This window comes from Lithobates pipiens, unplaced genomic scaffold (genome assembly GCF_037356315.1).
Source record: "Lithobates pipiens isolate NorthernLeopardFrog02 unplaced genomic scaffold, aLitPip1_a1.2 Scaffold_22, whole genome shotgun sequence".
NCBI lineage: Eukaryota > Metazoa > Chordata > Amphibia > Anura > Ranidae > Lithobates > Lithobates pipiens.
Genome location: NW_027507784.1, coordinates 348,163,413 through 348,189,059, shown reverse-complemented (window position 1 = coordinate 348,189,059; position 25,647 = coordinate 348,163,413). Strand labels below are relative to the sequence as shown.

Here is a 25,647-nt window from a genome sequence, read left to right as displayed (position 1 = left end):
GGCATTCTTTTGTTTACATTTCAGCTGTCAGCGTGGAAGCCCAGTGACAGCTGATGACTCAAAAAAAAAAAGACGACTTGTTCATGCCCCGACATAGTTGGGGTAGGCGGAACACTTTGGTGGGGGTGGGGCAGCCCGACACTTGACCTTTGACCTCTGGGACACGCCTTCTGACCTTTGACCTTTGGAGCAGGTCCCTATTTCAATCCCAGAGTCCTAACCTTGTTCTTCTAAGGGAAACCCTAACCCCTAACCTTAACCCTAACCTTCACCCTAACCCCAAACCTTAACGCTAACCATAAACCCATACCAGACCCTGATCCAAGCATGCAGCCCAGCAAATCAGGAAAGGGAGGGTGAGTGCCCCCCCTCCTGGACCATATCAGGCCACATACCCTCCACGTGCACCCCCCCCCCCACCCCAAAGCCTCTTGTCCCCATTGTTAATATGAACAAGAGCCTCTTCCTGTTAACCCTGGGCAGTGGCTGTGGCAATCTGCCTGCAGAGGGATTATCAGAATCTGGAAGCCCCCTTCAAGAAAGGGGGCCCCCGGATCACAGGCCCCCCCTATGTGAATGAGTATGGGGTACATTGTACCCCTACCCATTCACCCATAAAAAAGTGTAGTGTTACAAAAAACAAGAGACGGCTTTTGAAAAGTCCTTTATTAAAAATAAAGACTGTCCCTCGTCGTAGCTCCAATGTGTCTTCTTTCTCTGGTACCGTCACCGATGTCCTCTTCCTCTGGTCTTCTCCCTCTGCTGATGTCCTCTTCCTCTGGTCTTCTCCCTCTGCTGATGTCCTCTTCCTCTGGTCTTCTCCCTCTGGTTCTTCTCCCTCTGGTTCTTCTCCCTCTGCTGATGTCCTCTTCCTCTGGTCTTCTTCCTCTGGTCTTCTCCCTCTGGTTTTTCTCCCTCTGGTTCTTCTCCCTCTGCTGATGTCCTCTTCCTCTGGTCTTCTCCCCATGGTCTTCTCCCCATGGTCTTCTCCCTCTGGTTCTTCTCCCTCTGCTGATGTCCTCTCCCTCTGGTCTTCTTCTGGTCTTCTCCCTCTGGTCTTCTTCCTCTGGTCTTCTCCCTCTGCTGATGTCCTCTCCCTCTGGTCTTCTCCCTCTGCTGATGTCCTCTTCCTCTGGTCTTCTCCCTCTGCTGATGTCCTCTTCCTCTGGTCTTCTCCCTCTGCTGATGTCCTCTTCCTCTGGTCTTCTCCCTCTGGTCTTCTCCCTCTGGTTCTTCTCCCTCTGCTGATGTCCTCTTCCTCTGGTCTTCTTCCTCTGGTCTTCTCCCTCTGGTTCTTCTCCCTCTGGTTCTTCTCCCTCTGCTGATGTCCTCTTCCTCTGGTCTTCTCCCCATGGTCTTCTCCCCATGGTCTTCTCCCTCTGGTTCTTCTCCCTCTGCTGATGTCCTCTCCCTCTGGTCTTCTTCTTCTGGTCTTCTCCCTCTGGTCTTCTTCCTCTGGTCTTCTCCCTCTGTTGATGTCTTCTTCCTCTGGTTCTTCTCCCTCAGCTCATGTCTTTTCCTCTGGTCTTCTCCCTCCAGTGATGTCTTCCTCTGGTCTTCTCCCTCCAGTGATGTCTTCTCCCTTTTCTTAAAGGAGGCTTTCAGATTCCGATAAGCCTCCTGCCCGCAGACCCATACAGTCCCTGGCTAGGGTTGTGGGGAAGAGGCCCTTGTCCCTATCAACATGGGGACAAGGTGCTTTGGGGTGGTGGGGTGCAGAGCCCCATGTTGAAATCATGTGGGCTGGTATGGTCCAGAAGGGGGGGGGTCCCACTCGCTCGTCCCCCTCCTTTTCTGACCTGCCAGGCTGCATGCTGGGATAATGGTGTGGTATGGATATTTTTTGGGGGGGAGCCCACGCCTTTTTTTTTTGGATTCATACCAGACTGAAAGGCCTAGCATGGATCTGGGTGGGACCCTACACCTTTTTTGGTGTGGGGTTTCCCTAGAGTTGCCAACCCATTCCTTTAGGCTGGGTTCCCACTGCTGCGATTTCCGAAATCGGATGTGATTTACACCGCACTGCAGTGCAAATCACATGCGATCTCTGTGCGATTTCAGCCATACAGATAATATGGCTGAATTTGCATCGCATTCGGACCAATCTCGTACAGAACCCTTTTTTGGTCCGCAGCAGAATCGGATCGCAATGGCTGTTCACACCATGCGATCTGATTCCTGTCCGAGTTTGCAGATCGCACTGCAATATGCGAACTGATTTGGGGGTGTCATTAACTTTCAACTGACACTCCCAGCAGTTCGCATAGGGCAGTGTGAGCTGCCACTGGGAGACATGCGATGCGGGAACCCGCAGTAGATTTGCAGCGTTCCCGCATCGCAGCAGTGTGAACCCAGCCTTAAACCCGAACACATATGAAGGACTCGGGTTCTGAGGCTAATTAAATGCAGATGAGGCACCAAGTGAGTTTAATTACCACCTTAATCAGCCACAGAACCCGTGTAATTAATATGTGTTCGGGTTTGGTGGCAACCATAGGTTTCACCTCAAAATCAGTCTGGTATGGTCTTGGGAGGGGGAACCCCACTTTTTTTTTTGCCATGGTGTTCCCCTTTAAGATCCATACCAGAGTCAAAGGGCTAGTATGGATCTGGGAGGGGGGAGACTCCATGCCTTTTTTTTTTTTTTTTATTTAGCGTGAGGTTTTTATACATATCAGAAGTAAAGGAATTGTTTTGATTGGTCAAAGGACAAGTCGCAATCATCGTAAAGTCGGATCCCGTTCATTGAAGTTCATTGAAGTTGCACAGGGCAAAGTTGGATCGGAAGTCGTGTGACTTCCATGTTGGATCAGTGTGAACATGTACAACTTTCTGTATATATTTACTTATTTGGTTTGTAACTCTGTCCAGGTTATTGTTTCAATTATCTACTGTCACCTATGTGTGTGGATATTGGTGCAGGTATGTGTGTTCTCTATGTGTGTGTGATCTATGTGTGGATGAATGTGTATTGGGTATTTGGCACTTTTATCTCTTTTTATCACTTTTTGGGCTGTTTGTACCCCTTGGGAGTTGGAAATGTGAAGTGCCTTCCGGGGGCTTTACTTTTATCTGCTTGCAATGAAATTTCTGTCATTTTACTTTTTTTTTTCTGTTCCTTTCCATTGTTATATTTTTCTCTTTGTGTGTTTATGAAAATAAAGTCAAATAAACACCTTTCATAAAAATACAGTTAAACCAAACAGAGGTCTGTGTGTGATATTTGTTTCATGTTTCTTATAATAGATAAATAGTTACTTTGTATCTCTTGTTGTCTGCTGGTTATATAGCTGGGCTGAAGAAAGTCTCAAGTCAATCAAGAGAAAAACAAACAGAACCCCTCCCTACATGTCCTACCCCCTCCCAATACACCGTCCTACCTACCCCCTCCCAATACACCTTCCCACCTTCCCACCTACCCCCTCCCAATACACCTTCCCACCTACCCCCTCCCAATACACCGTCCTACCTACCCCCTCCCAGTACACCTTCCCACCTACCCCCTCCCAGTACACCTTCCCACCTACCCCCTCCCAATACACCGTCCCACCTACCCCCTCCCAATACACCGTCCTACCTACCCCCTCCCAGTACACCTTCCCACCTTCCCACCTACCCCCTCCCAATACACCTTCCCACCTACCCCCTCCCAATACACCGTCCTACCTACCCCCTCCCAGTACACCTTCCCACCTACCCCCTCCCAGTACACCTTCCCACCTACCCCCTCCCAATACACCGTCCCACCTACCCCCTCCCAATACACCGTCCCACCTACCCCCTCCCAGTACACCTTCCCACCTACCCCCTCCCAATACACCGTCCCACCTACCCCCTCCCAATACACCATCCCACCTACCCCCTCCCAATACTCCATCCCACCTACCCCCTCCATACACAATCCTACCCCCCCCCCCCCCCCTAGTTGATACAGAGGAGGGCTGAGAGATGAAGGTGACGGGATATTCCCGGGATCAGCAATATCTGGTGTTATTACCAGGAAATGTCGGGATCCAGTTAGATTTTGTGCATTTAGGAAAACATCTAGATGGACAGCCTGTGTACAGAGCTGAGTATTCAGTGTCTAGCATGTGTACAGTGCTGAGTATTCTGTGTACAGAGCTGAGTATTCAGTGTCTAGCCTGTGTACAGTGCTGAGTATTCAGTGTACAGCCTGTGTACAGAGCTGAGTATTCAGTGTACAATCCCTTTACAGAGCTGAGTATTCAGTGTATAACCTGTGTGCAGTGCTGAGTAATCAGTGTACAACCTGTATACAGAGCTGAGTATTCAGTGTCCAGCCTGTGTGCAGTGCTGAGTATTCAGTGTCCAGCCTGTGTACAGTGCTGAGTATTCAGTGTCCAGCCTGTGTACAGTGCTGAGTATTCAGTGTACAAGCCGTATACAGTGCTGAGTATTTAGTGTACAGCCTGTGTGCAGAGCTGAGTATTGCATGTATAGTGCTGAGTATGTGGAGGGACTTTCCCTGAATAGGAGGAGACATACAAGTGAGAGGGAGAAATGAAACAGAAAGTAAAGAGCTGGGAGCTGCTCCCTCCCCACATCACACAACATACGTCTCTCTATATATCCCTTCCCCCCGGAAGAAGGAACCGTCACTACCAGAGGGATGGGGGACCCCCAGTACCGGCACCCCGTCTCCCTCCAGTGGGGTGACGACCCCCAGAGACTGAAAAAACTAAAAAATAAACTTCTGCTGTATTTCCAGAAGAGGAGCGAATCTAATGGAGGAGAATGTGAGATCCGAGACATCGACTGCAGCCGGGGATACATCCTCATACACTTCAAGGAGGAGGAAGGTAGGTACTGGGGAGCAATAAAAGGGTCTTATATATACTATAAGTAAGAGGAGTGGAGGAGGCAGGTAAGTACTGAGGACTGTAGGAGATCCTCATACACTACAAGGAGGAGGGAGGTAAGTACTGAGGACTGTAGGAGATCCTCATACACTACAAGGAGGAGGGAGGTAAGTACTGAGGACTGGAGGGGATCCTCATACACTAAAAGGAGGAGGGAGGTAAGTACTGAGGACTGGAGGGGATCCTCATACACTACAAGGAGGAGGGAGGTAAGTACTGAGGACTGGAGGGGATCATCATACTCTACAAGGAGGAGGGAGGTAAGTACTGAGGACTGGAGGGGAACCTCATACTCTACAAGGAGGAGGGAGGTAAGTACTGAGGACTGGAGGGGATCCTCATACACTACAAGGAGGAGGGAGGTAAGTACTGAGGACTGGAGGGGATCCTCATACTCTACAAGGAGGAGGGAGGTAAGTACTGAGGACTGGAGGGGATCCTCATACACTACAAGGAGGAGGGAGGTAAGTACTGAGGACTGGAGGGGGATCCTCATACACTACAAGGAGGAGGGAGGTAAGTACTGAGGACTGGAGGTAGATCCTCATACACTACAAGGAGGAGGGAGGTAAGTACTGAGGACAGGAGGGGAACCTCATACTCTACAAGGAGGAGGGAGGTAAGTAGTGAGGACTGGAGGGGATCCTCATACACTACAAGGAGGAGGGAGGTAAGTACTGAGGACTGGAGGGGATCCTCATACTCTACAAGGAGGAGGGAGGTAAGTACTGAGGACTGGGAGGGGATCCTCATACACTACAAGGAGGAGGGAGGTAAGTACTGAGGACTGGAGGGGGATCCTCATACACTACAAGGAGGAGGGAGGTAAGTACTGAGGACTGGAGGTAGATCCTCATACACTACAAGGAGGAGGGAGGTAAGTACTGAGGACTGGAGGGGAACCTCATACTCTACAAGGAGGAGGGAGGTAAGTAGTGAGGACTGGAGGGGATCCTCATACACTACAAGGAGGAGGGAGGTAAGTAGTGAGGACTGGAGGGGATCCTCATACACTACAAGGAGGAGGGAGGTGAGTACTGAGGACTGGAGGGGATCCTCATACACTACAAGGAGGAGGGAGGTAAGTACTGAGGACTGGAGGGGGATCCTCATACACTACAAGGAGGAGGGAGGTAAGTACTGAGGACTGGAGGGGATCCTCATACACTACAAGGAGGAGGGAGGTAAGTACTGAGGACTGGAGGGGATCCTCATACACTACAAGGAGGAGGGAGGTAAGTACTGAGGACTGGAGGGGATCCTCATACACTACAAGGAGGAGGGAGGTAAGTACTGAGGACTGGAGGTAGATCCTCATACACTACAAGGAGGAGGGAGGTAAGTACTGAGGACTGGAGGGGAACCTCATACTCTACAAGGAGGAGGGAGGTAAGTAGTGAGGACTGGAGGGGATCCTCATACACTACAAGGAGGAGGGAGGTAAGTACTGAGGACTGGAGGGGATCCTCATACACTACAAGGAGGAGGGAGGTAAGTACTGAGGACTGGAGGGGGATCCTCATACACTACAAGGAGGAGGGAGGTAAGTACTGAGGACTGGAGGGGGATCCTCATACACTACAAGGAGGAGGGAGGTAAGTACTGAGGACTGGAGGGGATCCTCATACACTACAAGGAGGAGGGAGGTAAGTACTGAGGACTGGAGGGGATCCTCATACACTACAAGGAGGAGGGAGGTAAGTACTGAGGACTGGAGGGGATCCTCATACACTACAAGGAGGAGGGAGGTAAGTACTGAGGACTGGAGGGGATCCTCATACACTACAAGGAGGAGGGAGGTAAGTACTGAGGACTGGAGGGGATCCTCATACACTACAAGGAGGAGGTAAGTAGTATCTGATACTTCTGGTATGTGTGTTGCCTATCCCTGTAGCGGTGAGGGTGGTCGTTGTCTCGGAGGTGTCGGGGGAGGATGTCGGTGTCACTTGTTGTCTCCTTCGGATAGAATGGAAAGTTCTGTGACTCATAGAAGATATTTGGTTCAGGAAATTCCGGGCTGATAATTAGAGGAGAGGAATGTGAAGTGTCAATTGCTGATCTCCCTCGGGGAATGCCGGTTGCCTGGCAGGGATGAGGTGAACACACCTGGGTTTGGTTTGGTTGGGTTGGGTTGGGTTTGGTTCCGTTGGGTTCATTTGGGTTGGGTCAGTTCAGTTTGGTTCGGTTCGATTGGGTCAGATTTACAGAACAGAACTAAAGTTCAGGTGCCAAATCCAAAGCCATTAAAGTCAATGGGAGGCAATAAATCAGTTCTGCCATTTTCTATATAAATAGGCAAGAGATTGGCAAACAAATGGCATGGGGGGGGGGGGGGGGGCTGGGCAGTGGGCACTGCCCGGGGGACATTTCTAAATAATTCCTTTGGTGGTGATCAGAGATTTTAGTATTTTTTTATAGTGAACTGTTAAAAATGCAAAACTCCAATAAATAACATGGTTGGGGGAGGGGTGATCCGGCCTGTGAAGTGGCTCCTCTGTATGATGAATTCCTCCTCATCCTCATCCTCCTCCTCCTCCTCCTCCTCATCCTCATCCTCATCCTCATCCTCCTCCTCCTCCTCATCCTCATCCTCATCCTCATCCTCATCCTCCTCCTCCTCCTCCATGTAGAGAGGAAGGTGGATAAATGACGGCTCCCCGCCGCTTCCTTCTGTTTGTACACAACGTGTCTGGAGATCCCAGATGAGGGGCTCAGATACACCCACCGGACACTTTATTAGGTACACCTGTTCAGTGGCTCGATAACACAAATTGCTAATCAGCCAATCACACGGCAGCAACTCAATACATTTCGGCCTCTAGACGTGGTGAAGACGACTTGCTGAAGTTCAAACCGAGCGTCAGAATGGGGGAGAAAGGGGATCTGGGTGACTCTGAACGTGGTATGGCTGTTGGTGGCAGACGGGCCGGTCTGAGTATTTCTGGGATTTTCACACACAACCATCTCTCGGGATTACAGAGAATGGTGGGGAAAAGAGAAACTATCCAGTGAGCGGCAGTTGTGAGGAGGAAAATGCCTTGTTGAGGTCAGAGGAGAATGGGCGGACTGGTTCCAGATGATAGAAAGAAAAAGAGAACTCCAATAACCTCTCGTTACATCCAAGGAATGCAGAATACCATCTCTGAACACACAACGCATCCAACCTTGAAGCAGATGGGCTACAGCAGCAGAAGACCACTATATATATATATATATATATATATATATATATATATATATATATATATATATATATATATATATAGGGGCCCCTATTATTAGAAATTATTGTCATTTAACCCCCCATGTCAGGTTGTCGGGTATAACTCCGCATTTGGGGGGGGGCGTACACTTGTCCTCCCCTCCCCCGGTCTGCCAGGCTGTATGCTTGGATAAGGGTCTGGTATGAATTCTGCGGGGCACCTCACATGGTTTTACATAACCCTCACCCCTCTTTGTGCTGTCAGCTGGGGGTCCCAAGGCAGAGAAGAGACGTGGTTTTTAGGACATCTTCCAAACAACCAGCCAGAGGGGGAAGGACATGTGCAGAACGAAAAAAAAATTGTTTCGATTCGTTATTTACATAAATTTTGTTCAGTTAAATTGGTTTAATCCGTTTTATTCGTTTTTTCGGAATTCGTTTAGTTTAACCGTATTCAAATCTATTCGAATTTTCCAGATTCAAATCAATTCAAATAGTTTTCAATTTTGTTTTCCAGTGTCCAAAGAAAATAAAATAGAAAATGACAGAAAATAAAAGAATAGAATATAATAAAGTGAAACAGAATAAAATAGAACAGAAAATAAAAGCATATAATTAAAAAAAACAGTAGACTAGAACAAAAAGAATATAATAATTTTCAAATATAAATATAATCAATTTGAAAAGAATGGATGGGAAATGGTTGTATGCTTTCTATTCTATTTTTTTTCCCATTTGTCTATTTTATTTTCTATTCTATTCTGTTTTTTATTCTTTTTCGAATTTCGGAAAATAGTTTATATTCATTCTATTCTATTGTTTGTTTGTTTTTTTTTCTATACTATTGTGTTATGTTCTATTGTATTCAAATTCCGAATTTGAACTTTGGAAAATGGTTATATTCTAGTCTATTCTATTGTTTTTTTTTTTTATTCTATTCTATTCTTTTCTTTTCTTTATGTATTTAAATGTTTTCTATTTGAAATTCAATTTTCAGAAGATGGTTATATTCTTTCTATTTTATTCTATTCCTTTTTTATTCTATTTCATTAGATTCTATTCTTTTCTTATTTTCTATTCTATTTTGTTCTGTTTTACTCTATTATATTCTATTCTTTCATTTTTTGATGCATTTTTTCTATTCTATTCCTTTATTTTTTTTTACTCTATTTTATTCTCATTGGAAAACAATTTGAAAACTATTTGAAAAGTTTCCCGAATTAGAAAACTTTTCGAAAAATGTATTAATATTTCGCCAAAACCTTTTTTTTTTTTTTTTTCTTTCTCGTTATTTTCGAATTTGTTTAAATTCGGTACTATTGGAATTTGGAAATTCGAATTTCAATTTGGAACTAAATGAACTGCACACATCTAGAGGTGGGGCCGTCACATATAGCGGGGGAGGTAAAACTGCTGATAAACATTTCACTTCCCGCCGCCCCCGAACCTTCAATTTGGCCAAACCTCTGATTGGGCAATCTCTAGGTTCCCACCAAACCAGCAGCTCATGGCTGATCCCCAACTGCCCGAGACTTCAATACTCTCTGAGATGCTCCTCGAAGAACATGGCTGCCAGTCAGGGAGTACTGAAACGATTGGGTCAGCGTATGACAGCCAGGGAACGGGTATTTTCAGGAGAGATCGGCAATTAGGTGACCCCAGAAAACTCACAGTGATAAATGATATCATTTTATTTCTCATCACTTCCTGTTCCGGTGATAAATGTATCATTTCTCATCACTTCCTGTTCCGGTGATAAATGTATCATTTTATTTCTCATCACGTCCTGTTCCGGTGATAAATGTATCATTTTACTTCTCATCACTTCCTGTTCCAGTGATAAATGTATCATTTTATTTCTCATCACTTCCTGTTTCGGTGATAAATGTATCATTTTATTTCTCATCACTTCCTGTTCCAGTGATAAATGTATCATTTTATTTCTCATCACTTCCTGTTCCAGTGATAAATGTATCATTTTATTTCTCATCACTTCCTGTTCCGGTGATAAATGTATCATTTCTCATCACTTCCTGTTCCGGTAATAAATGTATCATTTTATTTCTCATCACTTCCTGTTCCAGTGATAAATGTATCATTTTATTTCTCATCACTTCCTGTTCCGGTGATAAATTATATCATTTTATTTCTCATCACTTCCTGTTCCAGTGATAAATGTATCATTTTATTTCTCATCACTTCCTGTTCCAGTGATAAATGTATCATTTTATTTCTCATCACTTCCTGTTCCGGTGATAAATGTATAATTTCTCATCACTTCCTGTTCCGGTAATAAATGTATCATTTTATTTCTCATCACTTCCTGTTCCAGTGATAAATGTATCATTTTATTTCTCATCACTTCCTGTTTCGGTGATAAATGTATCATTTTATTTCTCATCACTTCCTGTTCCGGTGATAAATGTATCATTTTATTTCTCATCACTTCCTGTTCCAGTGATAAATGTATCATTTTATTTCTCATCACTTCCTGTTCCAGTGATAAATGTATCATTTTATTTCTCATCACTTCCTGTTCCGGTGATAAATTATATCATTTTATTTCTCATCACTTCCTGTTCCGGTGATAAATGTATCATTTTATTTCTCATCACTTCCTGTTCCGGTGATAAATTATATCATTTTATTTCTCATCACTTCCTGTTCCGGTGATAAATGTATCATTTTATTTCTCATCACTTCCTGTTCCGGTGATAAATTATATCATTTTATTTCTCATCACTTCCTGTTCCAGTGATAAATGTATCATTTTATTTCTCATCACTTCCTGTTTCGGTGATAAATGTATCATTTTATTTCTCATCACTTCCTGTTCCGGTGATAAATGTATCATTTTATTTCTCATCACTTCCTGTTCCAGTGATAAATGTATCATTTTATTTCTCATCACTTCCTGTTCCAGTGATAAATGTATCATTTTATTTCTCATCACTTCCTGTTCCAGTGATAAATGTATCATTTTATTTCTCATCACTTCCTGTTCCAGTGATAAATGTATCATTTTATTTCTCATCACTTCCTGTTCCGGTGATAAATTATATCATTTTATTTCTCATCACTTCCTGTTCCGGTGATAAATGTATCATTTTGTTTCTTCCTGTCTGGGTGACAATGGTGATGGGGGTCAGTAGTGACGGGTTCTCTCTCCATTATTCTCCATCCAACACTACAGAGAAAAGTTTGACCTCTACATACATGTTATCTCTGATGTCATACCCGATACAATTTTCAACATTTAATGATGTGGGTGGAGCTGTGACACCAGGAGGAGGTGTGGTCCTATGGGGTGGCACGGTTATCCTAATATTGGGGGGGGGGGGGGACACACACCTGACACGCAGCCCTTCGGACATATTTGGTCATGTGACCGGTGACATTCCTGTAGAAAATCCTCATCTTGGTTCTCCTTGTCTTCCAGCTCGGGATCGAGTCCTCCAGAAAGGGCGCCATCTGCTGAAACTGCCCAACGGGGAAGAAATACCTCTGAATGTCTCACTGCCGAATACTGAGAGTCCCAACACCCCGGAGAATGTACCGGAATTGGCCACTGTAAGTAAATTATCTGGAGACCGGCTCCATATTGGGGATAGAGAATTGTGTGTCCAACGAGATCACCGGCACAACCATTGGTCTCTCCAGTCATGCCAGGGTGCTGGGTGTAATCCTAGATTCTGGCCCCCACATGCAATCGCTGGCTAAATTTACCCCTTCCTGACTAACGACCCCACAAAATAACTTATCCACTCCTTGGTTATCTTCCATCTTGACCACTGCAACTCCCTCCTCATTGGCCGACTTTTACACCGGCTATTCCCCCACTTTTGTGTATTATGAATGCTGCTGCCAGGTTTATACACCTTACTAACCAATCCGTGACTGCTGCTCCTCTCTGCCAATCCCTCCACTCCATTTAGTGTCCTCCACCTCTCTGCCAATCCCTCCACTCCATTTAGTGTCCTCCACCTCTCTGCCAATCCCTCCACTCCATTTAGTGTCCTCCACCCCTCTCTGCCAATCCCTCCACTGGCCTCCATTTAGTGTCCTCCACCCCTCTCTGCCAATCCCTTCACTGGCCTCCATTTAGTGTCCTCCACCCCTCTCTACCAATCCCTCCACTGACCTCCATTCAGTGTCCTCCACCACTCTCTACCAATCCCTCCACTGACCTCCATTCAGTGTCCTCCACCCCTCTCTACCAATCCCTCCACTGGCCTCCATTTAGTGTCCTCCACCCCTCTCTGCCAATCCCTTCACTGGCCTCCATTTAGTGTCCTCCACCCCTCTCTGCCAATCCCTTCACTGGCCTCCATTTAGTGTCCTCCACCCCTCTCTGCCAATCCCTCCACTGGCCTCCATTTAGTGTCCTCCACCCCTCTCTGCCAATCCCTTCACTGGCCTCCATTTAGTGTCCTCCACCCCTCTCTGCCAATCCCTCCACTGGCCTCCATTTAGTGTCCTCCACCCTCTCTGCCAATCCCTTCACTCCATTTAGTATCCTCCACCCCCTCTGCCAATCCCTCCACTGGCCTCCATTTAGTGTCCTCCATCCCTCTCTGCCAATCCCTCCACTCCATTTAGTGTCCTCCACCTCTCTGCCAATCCCTCCACTGGACTCCATTTAGTATCCTCCACCCCTCCCTGCAAATCCCTCCACTGGCCTCCATTTAGTGTCCTCCACTCCTCTCTGCCAATCCCTCCACTGGCCTCCATTTAGTGTCCTCCACCCCTCTCTGCCAATCCCTCCACTCCATTCAGTGTCCTCCACCCCTCTTTGCCAATCCCTCCACTGGCCTCCATTTAGTGTCCTCCACCCCTCACTGCCAATCCCTCCACTCCATTCAGTGTCCTCCACCCCTCTCTGCCAATCCCTCCACTGGCCTCTATTTAGTGTCATCCACCCCACTCTGCCAATCCCTCCACTCCATTTAGTGTCCTCCACCCTCTCTGGCAATCCCTTCACTCCATTTAGTATCCTCCACCCCCTCTGCCAATCCCTCCACTGGCCTCCATTTAGTGTCCTCCACCCCTCTCTGCCAATCCCTCCACTCCATTTAGTGTCCTCCACCTCTCTGCCAATCCCTCCACTGGCCTCCATTTAGTATCCTCCACCCCTCCCTGCCAATCCCTCCACTGGCCTCCATTTAGTGTCCTTCACTCCTCTCTGCCAATCCATCCACTGGCCTCCATTTAGTGTCCTCCACCCCTCTCTGCCAATCCCTACACTGGCCTCCATTTAGTGTCCTCCACCCCTCACTGCCAATCCCTCCACTCCATTCAGTGTCCTCCACCTCTCTGCCAATCCCTCCATTGGCCTCCATTTAGTATCCTCCACCCCTCTCTGCCAATCCCTCCACTCCATTTAGTGTCCTCCACCCCTCTCCGATAATCCCTCCATTGGTGTCCATTTAGTGTCCTCCACCCCTCTCTGCCAATCTCTTTACCGGCCTCCTCTAGCCCAATGTATTCAATTTAAAATACTAACCACAACATACAAAGCCATCGCCCCCCCAGCTACATCACTGACCCCATCTGCAGATATCACCCAAATTGTCCTCTTCGTTCCTCCCAAGCCCTCCTGCTCTCTAGCCCCCTTGTTACCTCCCACGCTCTCCTCCAGCACTTCTCCAGAGCCTCTCCCATCCTCTGGAACTCCCTCTGGAATGTCTGGTCATCTCCTGCCCTGTTTGCTTTTAGGAGATCCTTGATTTATTCATGGAAGCCTACCCCACCCCCACCTAGAAACCGTACTTCAGCCACCTCCATCATATCCCCCCCCCCCAACTATTACCTTGTGTACCACCTCCGCCTTCCTTTTTAGATCAGTGGTTCTCAACCCTGTCCTCAACTACCCCCAACAGGCCATGTTTTGGGAATTTCTCTTATATAAAATAGTTGTCCAAAAAACCCGAGCCGTTGACTCTGATTTAAAGCGCCGGTGCAAGATAAAGGAAAGCCTGAAAACATGGCCTGTTGGGGGTACTTGGTTGAGAACCACTGCTTTAGATTGTAAGCTCCATGAGCAGGGCCCTCTTATTCCTTCTGTATTACATAGTTCCATAGTTAGGTTGAAAAAAAGACACAAGTCCATCTAGTTCAACCAAAAAAAAAAAAATACAATCCCATATACACAATCCTTCACCCACAGTTGATCCAGAGAAGGCAAAAAAACAAAACAAACAGCAGAGCATGATCCAATTTGCTACAGCAGGGGACAAAATTCCTTCCTGATCCCCCCGAGAGGCGATCGGGTATTCCATGGATGACCTTTACCTATAAATGTCAATATCCAGTTATATTCTGTACATTTAGGAAAGAATCCAGGACTTTCTTAAAGCAATCTACGGTGGGAAATTTAACAGACCAAAATGGAGGATCATTGTTGGGTTTGCACCCACTAATGAGGGATAGGGGGCTTTATCTGTGACCTCTGACATCTTTAACCCCTTGCCGCCCGCCCTATAACAGAAACACGGCGGCAAAGTGGTTTCAAAATCCTGAGTGGACGTCATATGACGTGATCAGGATTTTGAGCCGCTACGCCCCCCCGGGGGGGGGGCGCATTGCGGCGATCGTTGTTGCGGTGTGTCAGTCTGACACCCCGCAACTACGATCTCGGTAAAGAGTCTCCGACTGAGACTCTTTACCACGTGATCAGCCGTGTCCAATCACGGCTGATCACAGTGTAAATAGGAAGAGCCGGTGATCGGCTTTTCCTCACTCGCGTCTGTCAGATGTGAGTAGAGGAGAGCCAATCGGCTGCTCCTCTGACAGGGGGGGTCTGTGCTGATCCATTATCAGCACAGCCCCCCCGAGGATGCCCACACTGGACCACCAGGGATGCCACCAGACCACCAGGGATGCCCAGCACAAGGTATGCCACCCTAGACCACCAGGGATTCCAGCCAGTGCCCACAGTGGATGCCAATCAGTGCCCACGATGGATGCCAATCAGTGCCCACAATGGGCATCACTGATTGGCATGCATTATTGTTTGGCACTGATTGGCATCCATCAGTACAGTTAATACAATACAATGCCGCCTATCAGTGCCCATCCGTGCCGCCTATCAGTGCCCATCCGTGCCGCCTATCAGTGCCCATCCGTGCCGCCTATCAGTGCCCATCCGTGCCACCTATCAGTGCCTATCCATGCCCATCTGTACCGCCTATCCATGCCCATCCATGCCGCCTTTCCTTATCAATCTGTGCCAGCTATCAGTGCCAATTTGTGCCACCTATCAGTGCCCATCCATGACGCCCATCAGTGCCCATCAGTGTCGCCTATCAGTGCCACATATCAGTGTCCATCAATGCCACCTCATCAGTGCCACTTCATTGGTGCCACCTCATCGGTGCCCATCAGTGTATCCCCATCAGTGCCCATCAGTATAGCCCCATCAGTGAAGGAGAAAATTTACTTATTTACAAAGTTTTGAAACTGAAACAAAAAAAAACATTTTTTTTTTCAAAATTTTCGGTATTTTTTTATTTGTTTAGCAAAAAATAAAAACCGCAGAGGTGATCAAATACCACCAAAAGAAATCTCCATTTGTGTGAAAAAATGATAAAAATTTCATTTGGGTACAGTGTAGCACGACCGCGCAATTGTCATTCAAAGTGCGACAGCGCTGAAAGCTCAAAATTGGTCTGGGCAGGAAGGTGTTTAAGTGCCCCCCTGGTATTGAAGTGGTTAAATCTTAAACCTGACACCCTCACCCTATGAATAAGAATTTGTGATGGTAAATGTGCTCTCTGTTGGGTGATAGACGTTCTAGCCCCATGGCGCCATATTACCCTTGCATGCCACAGGCTGTGACCATCGTGAGATCTCGAGCTCACTGATATATTACTAGTAATTGATTGCCTCATCTTATGTCTTTGCGGGCACCAAAGCCCATTATTGTCATGACCAATGTGTGCTGCCTTTTTTTTTTTTTTTCTCTCTTCTTATTAGTTTTGGTTTTGTTAGTTGTCTTTGTGTTTTGCTGTTAAATGTTACAAAACTCAATAAACAGATTTTCAAAAAAAAAAAAAGGTGGAGATCTACCTGAACAGCATGGGGAGAAGTCAAAGATCGTCGGGCGCAATGTCGCCCTCCTCAACCCAGTTTTAAATCTGTAATTGCCGTACTACCGTGTCACAGTGGCGGGCATTACTTGGCAATGATGGGTTTAAATCGAGCGGTGAGGAGCCAACGTATCACCTCCCCCGCCACCTGTCAAACACACACTCAGATCGATTTTTAGAGGAGCAGAAGCGCTCGTTGCGATTGAGCCCTTAGCTGCATTTGACAGCCGCACTCTTATGCCGCGTACACGCCGCGTACACACCATCGGACTTTCCGCCAACAAAACCGTGGATTTTTGTTCGAAGATTGTTGGCTCAAACTTATTTTTCATACACACACGGCCACACAAATGTTGGCCAACAATTCCGAACGTGGGAACGCGGTGACGTACAAGACGAACGACGAGCCGAGAAAAAGGAATTCCAATAGCCAGTGCGGCTCCTTCTGCTTGATTCCGAGCACGCGTGAACGTTTGTGCGCAGACTTGTGTTCACATGATCGGAATTTCCAACAACGTTTTGTTGGCGGAAAATTTGAGAACCCGCTAACCAACATTTGTTGGTGGAAAGTCCGACAGCAAATATTCGATGGAGCGCGCACACGGTCGGACTTTCCGACAACAAGCTCACATCCAACATTTCCCATCGGAAAATCCAATCGTGTGTGTATGCGGCATTAGGGCTCATTTACACGTAAAACCATGCGGTTAAGTTGGGGTTTTACCAGCCCAATTCCTACCCCCCTTTAGCTGCCGAGGCAGCAGCCAAAGGTGTACACATGCTGCAGCAGAAGTGAAGCCCCCTGTTGCTTTTGGTGCGCGGTACCGCCTGCCAATCACGACCCATTTAAGTAAATGGGGCCACTCCGCATGGGACAGGAACCGGCACTACAGAGGAGACATCGGCTTACGAAGCTGCCGCTCCCCACTGCAGCTCCAACTTTACAAGTAGTCCCTCTGCATTGCTCTGGAATGGCGGGTCAGCAAGACCAGACCGCCATCTACCAATCACCTGTCCGCCATCTACAGGTGGCAGACCCCCCCGCTCTGTGCTATCTGGTAGAGCTGGGGGCTCAAGAGCCACGAGGTCGGGATAACGAACCCCAAAAATATGGTGCCTGTACCTTAAGTACCCTTAATGCACAGCGGGTGAACCACTCCCACCGGGCTATTTCCGAGTAAAAGGGGTACCCAATGCATCCAGTCTGTTGCATCTCCAACACTTACCAGTGGTGACAGCGACACCCGCGGCCAAGTGGAACCCAGCACAACCCAACTGAACTGGTACAGAAACCACAACTTTGACATAATTAGTCTGAGCCCAACTGCAGCTTCAGTGTCTGCCCATTAGGCGCCGGGCGCTACACGTGCACGCGCTGTGATTGTATGGCCGGGACCTGCTGGTTGGCTGTGCACATTTACAGCCCAGAGCTCTGTGTTGGTAAACAACACAGGAGGACCCGAACGAAAGGGAGTATCCCTCGCTTCTCATTCTTGTAATGCAGGGCTGATAAAATTAGGCATCCTTAGTGAAAAGCAGCCCGCTGTACACACATTTATACCTTATGATCGCCCTAGATTTTAACCCCTTCCCAGACAGTGTCATTAGTACAGTGACAGTGTATAGTATTATCACTGGTCATTGTATCAATGTTTGTGGCAGTCACTTATTGAGATTTTTTTTTTTTTTTTTTAGCAGAAGACATTTTTTGCATAAATGTATGAAAAAAATATTTATTTTTTATTGGATATATCTTGTGAAAGAAAGTAAAAGACATTTGTTTTTTCAAAATTTTCTGACTTTTCTTTTTTTCTTTTTTTTTTTTTTTAGTCTATCTCAAAAAATAAAAAACACAGTGGTGTTAAAATACCACCAAAAGAAAGCTGTATTTGTGTGAAAGAAAAGAGATAAATGTCATTTGGGTGCCATGTTGCATGACCGCGCGATTGGCAATTAAATTAGCGCAGTGCTGAACAGCAAAAAATGTCATGAAGGGGGGAAAAAACCTTCCATTTAAAGCTATTTGTGTTGTGTGAGGAGGGGGGGGCAAAGCAAATCTTCCATTTTTTTATTTTTTTTTTCCATGGGAGGTCCTCTTACATAACAGACTCCATTCACTAACCTATAATGGGTGGTCTTTGCAGCAATCAAAATTTTCTGTTCTCAGCTCTCATTGGTTGTCTCTGCTGGAAATATCGGTTGTTGTGGAAATAATAATTGTTATAATGAACCGAAAAGAATCTCCAGAAATGACTCATATCGGTTTCTCTTCTATTCTCAGGGCTCGCAGTCCGGCCGCGCCGAGGACAAAGGTAAGAAACCATTTATTGGACCTTCAGAGTCATGTTTGTCCCATAGATCACAATGGTGGGAGCGGGGGAGGGAGAGAGCATATAAGGTATTTGGGATTGGTCTGCCATTGGCTGCCGAGGCGCTTCCATTGGGGGGTGCCCCGTTATAGAGAGAACCCGCAGGGCAAAATTGCTGAAAATGTCAAGACAAAAACTTGTTTTCTAATTTTTAGTTGAAGTGGGGAAGGATTAGAACCCCTGTCTGATCTTAACTGCCATTTGGGGCTCCATTAGAAAGATTTGCCCTCGTTCCGCCTGGCTGTCATCTTTGGTCCTGGTCTGTTCAAATTTAGTCCCGGGATGGAGATCATTTCCATCCACTGAGTTCTAGTTCTATCTCAGCTTGTCCCAACAATTGGGTGTAGTTGAGCTGGATCCTCCCAGAAGACCTCCATGTCTATATATCCCGTGTAGCGCTACCCCTGTAGGAGCCGCTTAAATTTTACCCAGATAGTCCTAGCTTCTGCACTGGCAGCCAGGCACAAGGTATATTTAGCAGCCAGGTGCACACACGTTTAGCTCGATGGAGTCAAAGACCGGTCTAGAGATGTTTTATTTTAGAGGAACTTGGATAGGGTAGGGGATATGTAGTAGGAGACTCCAGAACAAAACTATGAACAACTTGAGGGCTCTAGCGGATCTAGAGTTGAGCGGTAGGTGAAACCCCTTTGCTGGTAGCAGACGGCAGACTTCTGTATAGCAGTGTAGGAATGAAGGGTATGAGCGAAGTCTCTTGTAGTGAAGGACGGGTAGACAAAGCTCTTCAGATCACTAGCCAGTTGGACCCTTGGCTGAATGTACTAGTATCGAGGGGTAGCCAAAATAAAACGGGCCCCTAGATCTTTGGTTCCAATCCAATCCTCTCAGGCATGGTTCCCCTTCAGTTGGCTCTCTCATTGGATATTAACGGAACAGCTCGCCTATGCGACATGGTGGTGTAAGCTGAGTCCGTGGAGTATCCACACCTAGCGGGTGAATTCCATACATAAAGCCTATATGACTTTTGGGGTGCATACGCCTGACTAAGTCCAAGTCTTCCGGTAAGCCTTCCCCCAGTTTTGCGGTGGTGGTGGTGATGCATGAAGAGTACACCATTTTCTTTGGAAGTTGTTTCTTGGAAAGTTGATTCCTCTTCAAATCTACTATTGGCCTTTATATTTTGGGACTTACTTGGCACCTGCACATCTTTTTGATAATTATTTACGAATGATCATTATTTATAGTTTTCATTCATTTTTTTTTCACTTATATTTTCATTTTAAAGGTTTATTCAACTGCTTAAAAGTGGTTTTATGTTTTTTCACTATTAGGGAATATGGTTTTCTTCGTTTTTTTTAAGATTTATATGGTGATGCGTATAATTTAAAAAAAAATTTTTGTCTTTGTCATAGCGCTACACATATATCTTTTTTATGCTTTTCTGTCTAGAAGCGGTGTTGGCGGCTCGATAAAGTTTATTATCACAGCGCACTATATACCAAAACATTATGGTTCCCCCTTCAGTCAGCTCTTTAGAAGTACCAGGGCCACTCCTCCATTTTAGCTTCAGGCCCTCAGGTTGCCCGCTTGAGGCCACATGGCAGCAGGTGCCAGGGGAGCCAAGCCTGCCTCACCACTGGCTGGTGCACTCCACCAGCGCCGGGACAAGGTCATCCAGCGCCCAGGGCAAAGATGCCAAACTGCGCCCCCCCCCTTTCCCTTAAGGTTAGGGTCAGGGTGCCCCCTACCCCTGCAATAAACCATTGCGCCAGGGGCAGCCGCCCCTCCTGCCCACCCCTTTTCCCGCCCCTGCACTCCACCATCTGGAAAGGACCCAGAACTCACATGTTCCCTGAATATATAGGCCGATCCCGGCATGCTCAAGGGCATCTCCCCTGTAATTGGCCGAGACTGCATATACTGTATATTCATGATGCCTATTTGCCTAGCTCCCACCTGTTTTTCAGGAAACTCTACTAGTTTCTAGAAGGCGGGAGGAGCCCAGGCAAACCTAACAGCACCAGAACACAGGAGCAGCCCTGACTAATTGCAGCATTCTGTTAAGAAGACTTGGTGAAGATAGATTTCCCTCCAGCCCCACCAGGTTAGACGGAGGAGCAAACTACACTTATCTAACTATTTGCACCTAGCACATATACTAGGAGGGTGTTACACCCGCTCTTCTTTTCAGCTGGTCCTCCACAATTAGAAGGAACCATGGCTCTACTACATGGCTCTACTACATGGCTCTACTCTGAGGTCACCAACTCTCATCCTGTCCTGGAGAATTGGCTCAGAAACTCAATAAGGAAGCAATCTCTGTCGATGGATCTCAGAATGTTCTTTAAGTCATTGTGTTCATCCATAATGATTAAAATAATAACTCTAAAAAACTTTCCCGGGGAATGTATTTTGCTGTGTTACAGCCACACCAGACGATGAGGCGATACAGGACCCCCCGTCCTCTCTGGTTCTGATCGAGAACGTCCGGGGCAGCTACACTCCTGAGATGTTAAACCTCCTGGTGGAGAATACCAGTGAGAAGGGCGCGGACGAAGACTTCTATGTGGAGATAATTCCGGAGATCCAATCTGCTGTTGTCACCTTCACATGTGATATCGGTGAGTCCAATCTTTGTGATTTATTTTTTATTTATTTATTTTTCCCCCCTTGATTTCGATTATAAAGCCTGGAATGAGGCTCACAGCTTCTAGTATGTGGGCCTACAAGCTCCATCGTCTACTATCATCCAATGGCTCTTGTAAGAGAATGTTGTTTGCCATAAGCCCAAAAAGACATGGAACTACCATAAGGCCCACACTCTACAGCAGGGGTAGGGAACCTTTTTGGCTGAGAGAGCCATGAACGCCACATATTTTAAAATGTAATGCCGCGAGAGCCATACAATATGTTTAAAACAATTTTCTTTTTTTTTTAATCGATCAACTAATTTCAATTATAACTGTAATATCCACGTCATCTCCCCAACTGTAATATCCACATCTCCCCTACGATTGTCTGCTTGCTTACCACTACACAGGCAGGCAGATCCACGACCAGTTGAGGCGGGCGATGGTGACGTCAGCGCGCCGCTCACCTAGGCCGCCGCCAGGTGTACCAAGATGGCCGCAGCTCCGGAGCTAGGCCGAAGCTGTGGCCTTTCCTATGGGCTCAATCCACGGATCGGCACACTATGCAATCCGCAGATTGAGAGGGGAGAGCCAGATGCAGCCATCAAGAGCCACATCTGGCTCAAGAGCCATAGGTTCCCTACCCCTGCTCTACAGAATCACCGACCTCTCTTATCTATTGGGGCTGGAGAGCAATGGAGGTAAAAGCTTCAATCTATAGATTCACATGCCAAAAATGTGCCCACTGTGCGCACTTCAAGAAAAATGTAACTGTATTGGGGCTCATTTACATTTGCTTCGACTTCAACACACATTAAAGCACCTATCACTTCAACGTGCTTTTTTGATGCTTCCGTGATGCTTTTTTTTAAGTTTACCAAATTCACGGTGTGTGTGTGTGTGTGTGTGTGTGTGTGTGTGTGTGTGTTCCCAGTAGTACCTCCACTCACCAGATTCCCAGCTCATTAGTACCCCTGTCCAGCATTTGTACCCTCGTGCAGCAGATCCCCAGCTTATTAGTACCCTTGTTCAGCAGATCCTTCTCAGTAGTACCCTCAGATTTGCTGATCCCCCCCCCCCCCACTTAGTATTAATCCCCCAACTAGTAGTAACCCCCTGCTCTACTGATCGCCCCCCCCGCCCACTTAGCAGCGGCCCCCAGCTCTGCTGATCCCCCCCTCTCACTCAGTAGTAACCCAAGCTCTGCTGATCCTCCTCTCTTCTGGTCTCCGCTCCCGCTATATTTCTCACACACTGCGCGCCACATGTGACATTGCTCATTTCTACTGCTCCAGTCTACCAGCTCTGCTGATCCTCCACCTTCCACTATAGCATTACCATGTTGCACACCACGTGTGACTTCTGCTAGTTGTCTTGGTTCAATCCAGACTCCTCTTACCTTCCTGCTGCTTCACGTTGCACACCAGATGGGATGTCTTCACCAGACACTTCTAGAATATATATATATATATACAGATGAACCAGAAGTGACGGCTGATAATGTCTTTTCAGTTCGCTTGTTGGTTTCCCAGTGCATCCTGGGATATCTCATACCTGCAATACCTCCAAAACATAGTGACTCTAAAGCTGAACAAAAGCTGCAGGTGCTGCTACCAAGCGTTGTCACAGACTTCTATGGAGGCTTTGGAGGGGCTTTGAAGCACCAAGAAAGCGACATGGGGGATAATTTTTGAAGCAAAGCAGATGCAATGTGTGAACAGGACTGTAAGGTAACCATTTTATTTAGTGAAAGGAGCTTTGATCGGCATTACAGGGTGCTTTAAAAAAGCGTGTTCAATGCCACATTTTGAAGCAAGTGTAAACGAGGCCTTAGCCTTAGGACATTCCGACAACCAAATCCGTCTGACAGATTTTGTCTGAAAATGTTGCATACACACGGTCGGACCAAGTTGTCGGAAAATCCGATCTTTCAGAACGTGATGACGTTATTTCGTTACGACAGGACTACGTTCAGGCTAGTAGCCAATAGCTTTGATGTAGGAATTTGATCTGAGCATGCGTGGCACTTTGTCCGATCGGAATTCTCTACACATGATCGGAGTATGTCCGATCGGAGCATTTTGTCAGAAAATTTTACCAACAAGTTGGTCCAATGGAGACCACACACAGTCGGAATATCCGACAAAACGGTCCGATTGGACACATTCCGTCGGAATCTCCGACCGTGTGTACAAGGGCTGAGAGTGCAAAAATCTACCAAATATGTATCAGTATGAGTTTTATAAAATGTGAAAACTGCGAGGGTCCATCATTGTCTTCCCAACGTCTTGCCCCAAGACCATTTGCTGTACAACCTCCTTTAATGCTCCAGTGTTTGCAGAGGGGCCACAACAACGAGAGCTGGAATTGGGGGACACACTGAGCCCACTGATCAGACACAAAGACAACCATGGGTGTCTATCTAGTGGGGCAGCCAGCTGTAGAGGGTAAATGCCAGGGTGAAAACGTAAGCCCCGCAGCAGGTAGGCTTCATGGTCCTTCATAGGTTTTGCACAGTTGTACTTATGCCATATATATATATATATATATATATATATATATATATATATATTAGGAAAAAAATTCTTGTTGGTTTTTCAGATATTCCGAGATTCATCAGAACTTTCTCCAGTAACCTCAGAGCGGTTCACAACAAGCTGACAGCGAGGCCTCTGGAAGAATCCCAAAGCGTCAGGGTGGAGAATGTCCCGGAGAACACATCTGACATGCATTTGACAGCTTTCTTTGAGAACCCAAAACAGGGAGGAGGAAGAGTAGAAGACATTGTGATGTTACCTGAGGAAAGAGCCGCACTGATTATGTTTCGTGACGCAGCAGGTGAGAACCTTCACACGTTAGTTGGGGACCCCTCTAAATTGTGTAGTGCCCTGGGGTTTGGTCAGGGAGCTCCTCACCAAATTCCTTGTCCAAAGTAGCTACTGTAGATAGTAGTTAGAGATCCATTGATTTGTTTAACTTTTCTCTTCTGCCACTAGGTGGCCGGGCACTAGGTGGCATTAGATGTGAGAAGGGCATTTCAAGGTCAAATTATGGGTATATGGGATACCTCAGCCAATGGGCAGGGGTTTTCTTGAATCCCTTAGCCTGCTGGGAGAACCTATATATTCAGATGGGGTCAGGTGACCTGTGTTCTGTGCCACCCGAACGGCCTTCTGGGTGGACGTGTGTCGTCTGTCCCAGGCTGCTAGGCCGGAGATTGGGCCTATCCTGGGGACATCTGGCTGCCAAGAGGGAAGACCAGGGTTGGGACTGTGGTTTGCAGTCCAACTAAAAGTGACGGTTCTGCCGGCCGGAGAACCTGTCCTGGTCAGAGGTAGAAGGGAAGCTGTCACCACTAAGGGACCAAGGGAATCACAGTGAGTAACTGAAGCAAGTACCGGAGTGACATTCTCACCGAACGGGCACGGTGGAGAATCGGGAAACTTCAGGCGGAGATCAAGTCAGGGACCCAACCAGCGGAGGTGATGCTTGCAGAGCAGCCTTGTGTGTGAAGCCAGGGACTGAACCGGTCAGCAGGGGGTGAAGCTTGAAATGTATCTGGAGTGCCAAGCTAGGGACCCAGCAGGGAAGCGTGGGTGACGCCTGAGGGAGATACCACCGCAAAAGCCTCGAGGAGCTCACGGGATTCGGAGTCAGTGAATCGGAGGGTCCAGTGAGAGACCAGGAGCTCAAGAGTTACGGGGGCTGAAGAGCTACAAGTGGACATTGTAGTGAAGCTGAGAGAACTGTTGAACTTTGCGTTGGGAACTGTTAAATACTATTGCCATAGGGGACAGCAATCCTGCACGTGCAGAACTGGCACCTTGCTGGGCCTTTCCCTGTACCGCTGTCCTCCTATTGAAGTCTCGGGTCTGCCTATTGAAATTGCACTTTAAAGTGGTTGTATACCCTAATTTGTAATTTTTACCTAAAGCGAAACCTATAATAAGGCTTACCTGTAGGCAAATTTAATATCTCCTAAACCTGCACGATTTAGGAGATATTCCCTTTGCATGCAGCTGCTGATGTCAGCGGCGCATGCGCTCTGAATGCCTGGCTGAAGGTCCAGCAGACATCGGCAGAACTTTCCTGGAAGACGTTTCCGCAGTGAAGTCACCGGCTCCGATGCTGTGAGTGGCCAGAGCCGCAAACCCGGAAGAGACGCCGAGGGCAAGATGTCAGCTCTCTCGGTGTGGACCGTGCTCCGATACGTGGGCTTCGATCTAAGGTAAGTATTTCATAATGCGCTAGTATACAGTGCATACCAGCTCATTATGCCTTTGTCTTGCAGAGGTGTTTTTATTTTTATTTTTTATTTTTTTAGATGTGTGGGTATACAACCGCTTTTAATGGTGTCCTGGCCCCAACCCTCTTTCCCTTGCGAAATATAAAAAAAGGACTGTTAAAAGAAATAAAACCTCTTTTGCACCCGAGAAGTGTCTGGCGCCCAATGACTTTCACCAACTTTGCACCCACTATGCCTCACAGCCAGGGCAGGACTTAGGGTGGTGGGGGCCC

General features: G+C 47.0%; 2 protein-coding genes across 2 annotated transcripts in view; both read left to right on the top strand.

Annotated features, from left to right (window-relative positions):
• The window catches only part of LOC143925145 (protein mono-ADP-ribosyltransferase PARP14-like), a 316,169-nt gene that overhangs the window by 188,693 nt on the left and 101,829 nt on the right, over positions 1-25,647 (top strand). The gene's annotated exons all lie outside the window — the stretch shown is intronic.
• The window catches only part of LOC143925141 (protein mono-ADP-ribosyltransferase PARP14-like), a 58,975-nt gene continuing 37,861 nt past the window's right edge, over positions 4,534-25,647 (top strand). The window contains exons 1-5 of the mRNA XM_077449755.1: positions 4,534-4,820; positions 11,522-11,652; positions 18,451-18,481; positions 20,926-21,120; positions 23,731-23,967. Coding sequence (XP_077305881.1) covers positions 4,631-4,820; positions 11,522-11,652; positions 18,451-18,481; positions 20,926-21,120; positions 23,731-23,967 — 784 coding nt within the window. The 5' untranslated portion in view covers positions 4,534-4,630. The remainder of the gene's footprint in view (positions 4,821-11,521; positions 11,653-18,450; positions 18,482-20,925; positions 21,121-23,730; positions 23,968-25,647) is intronic.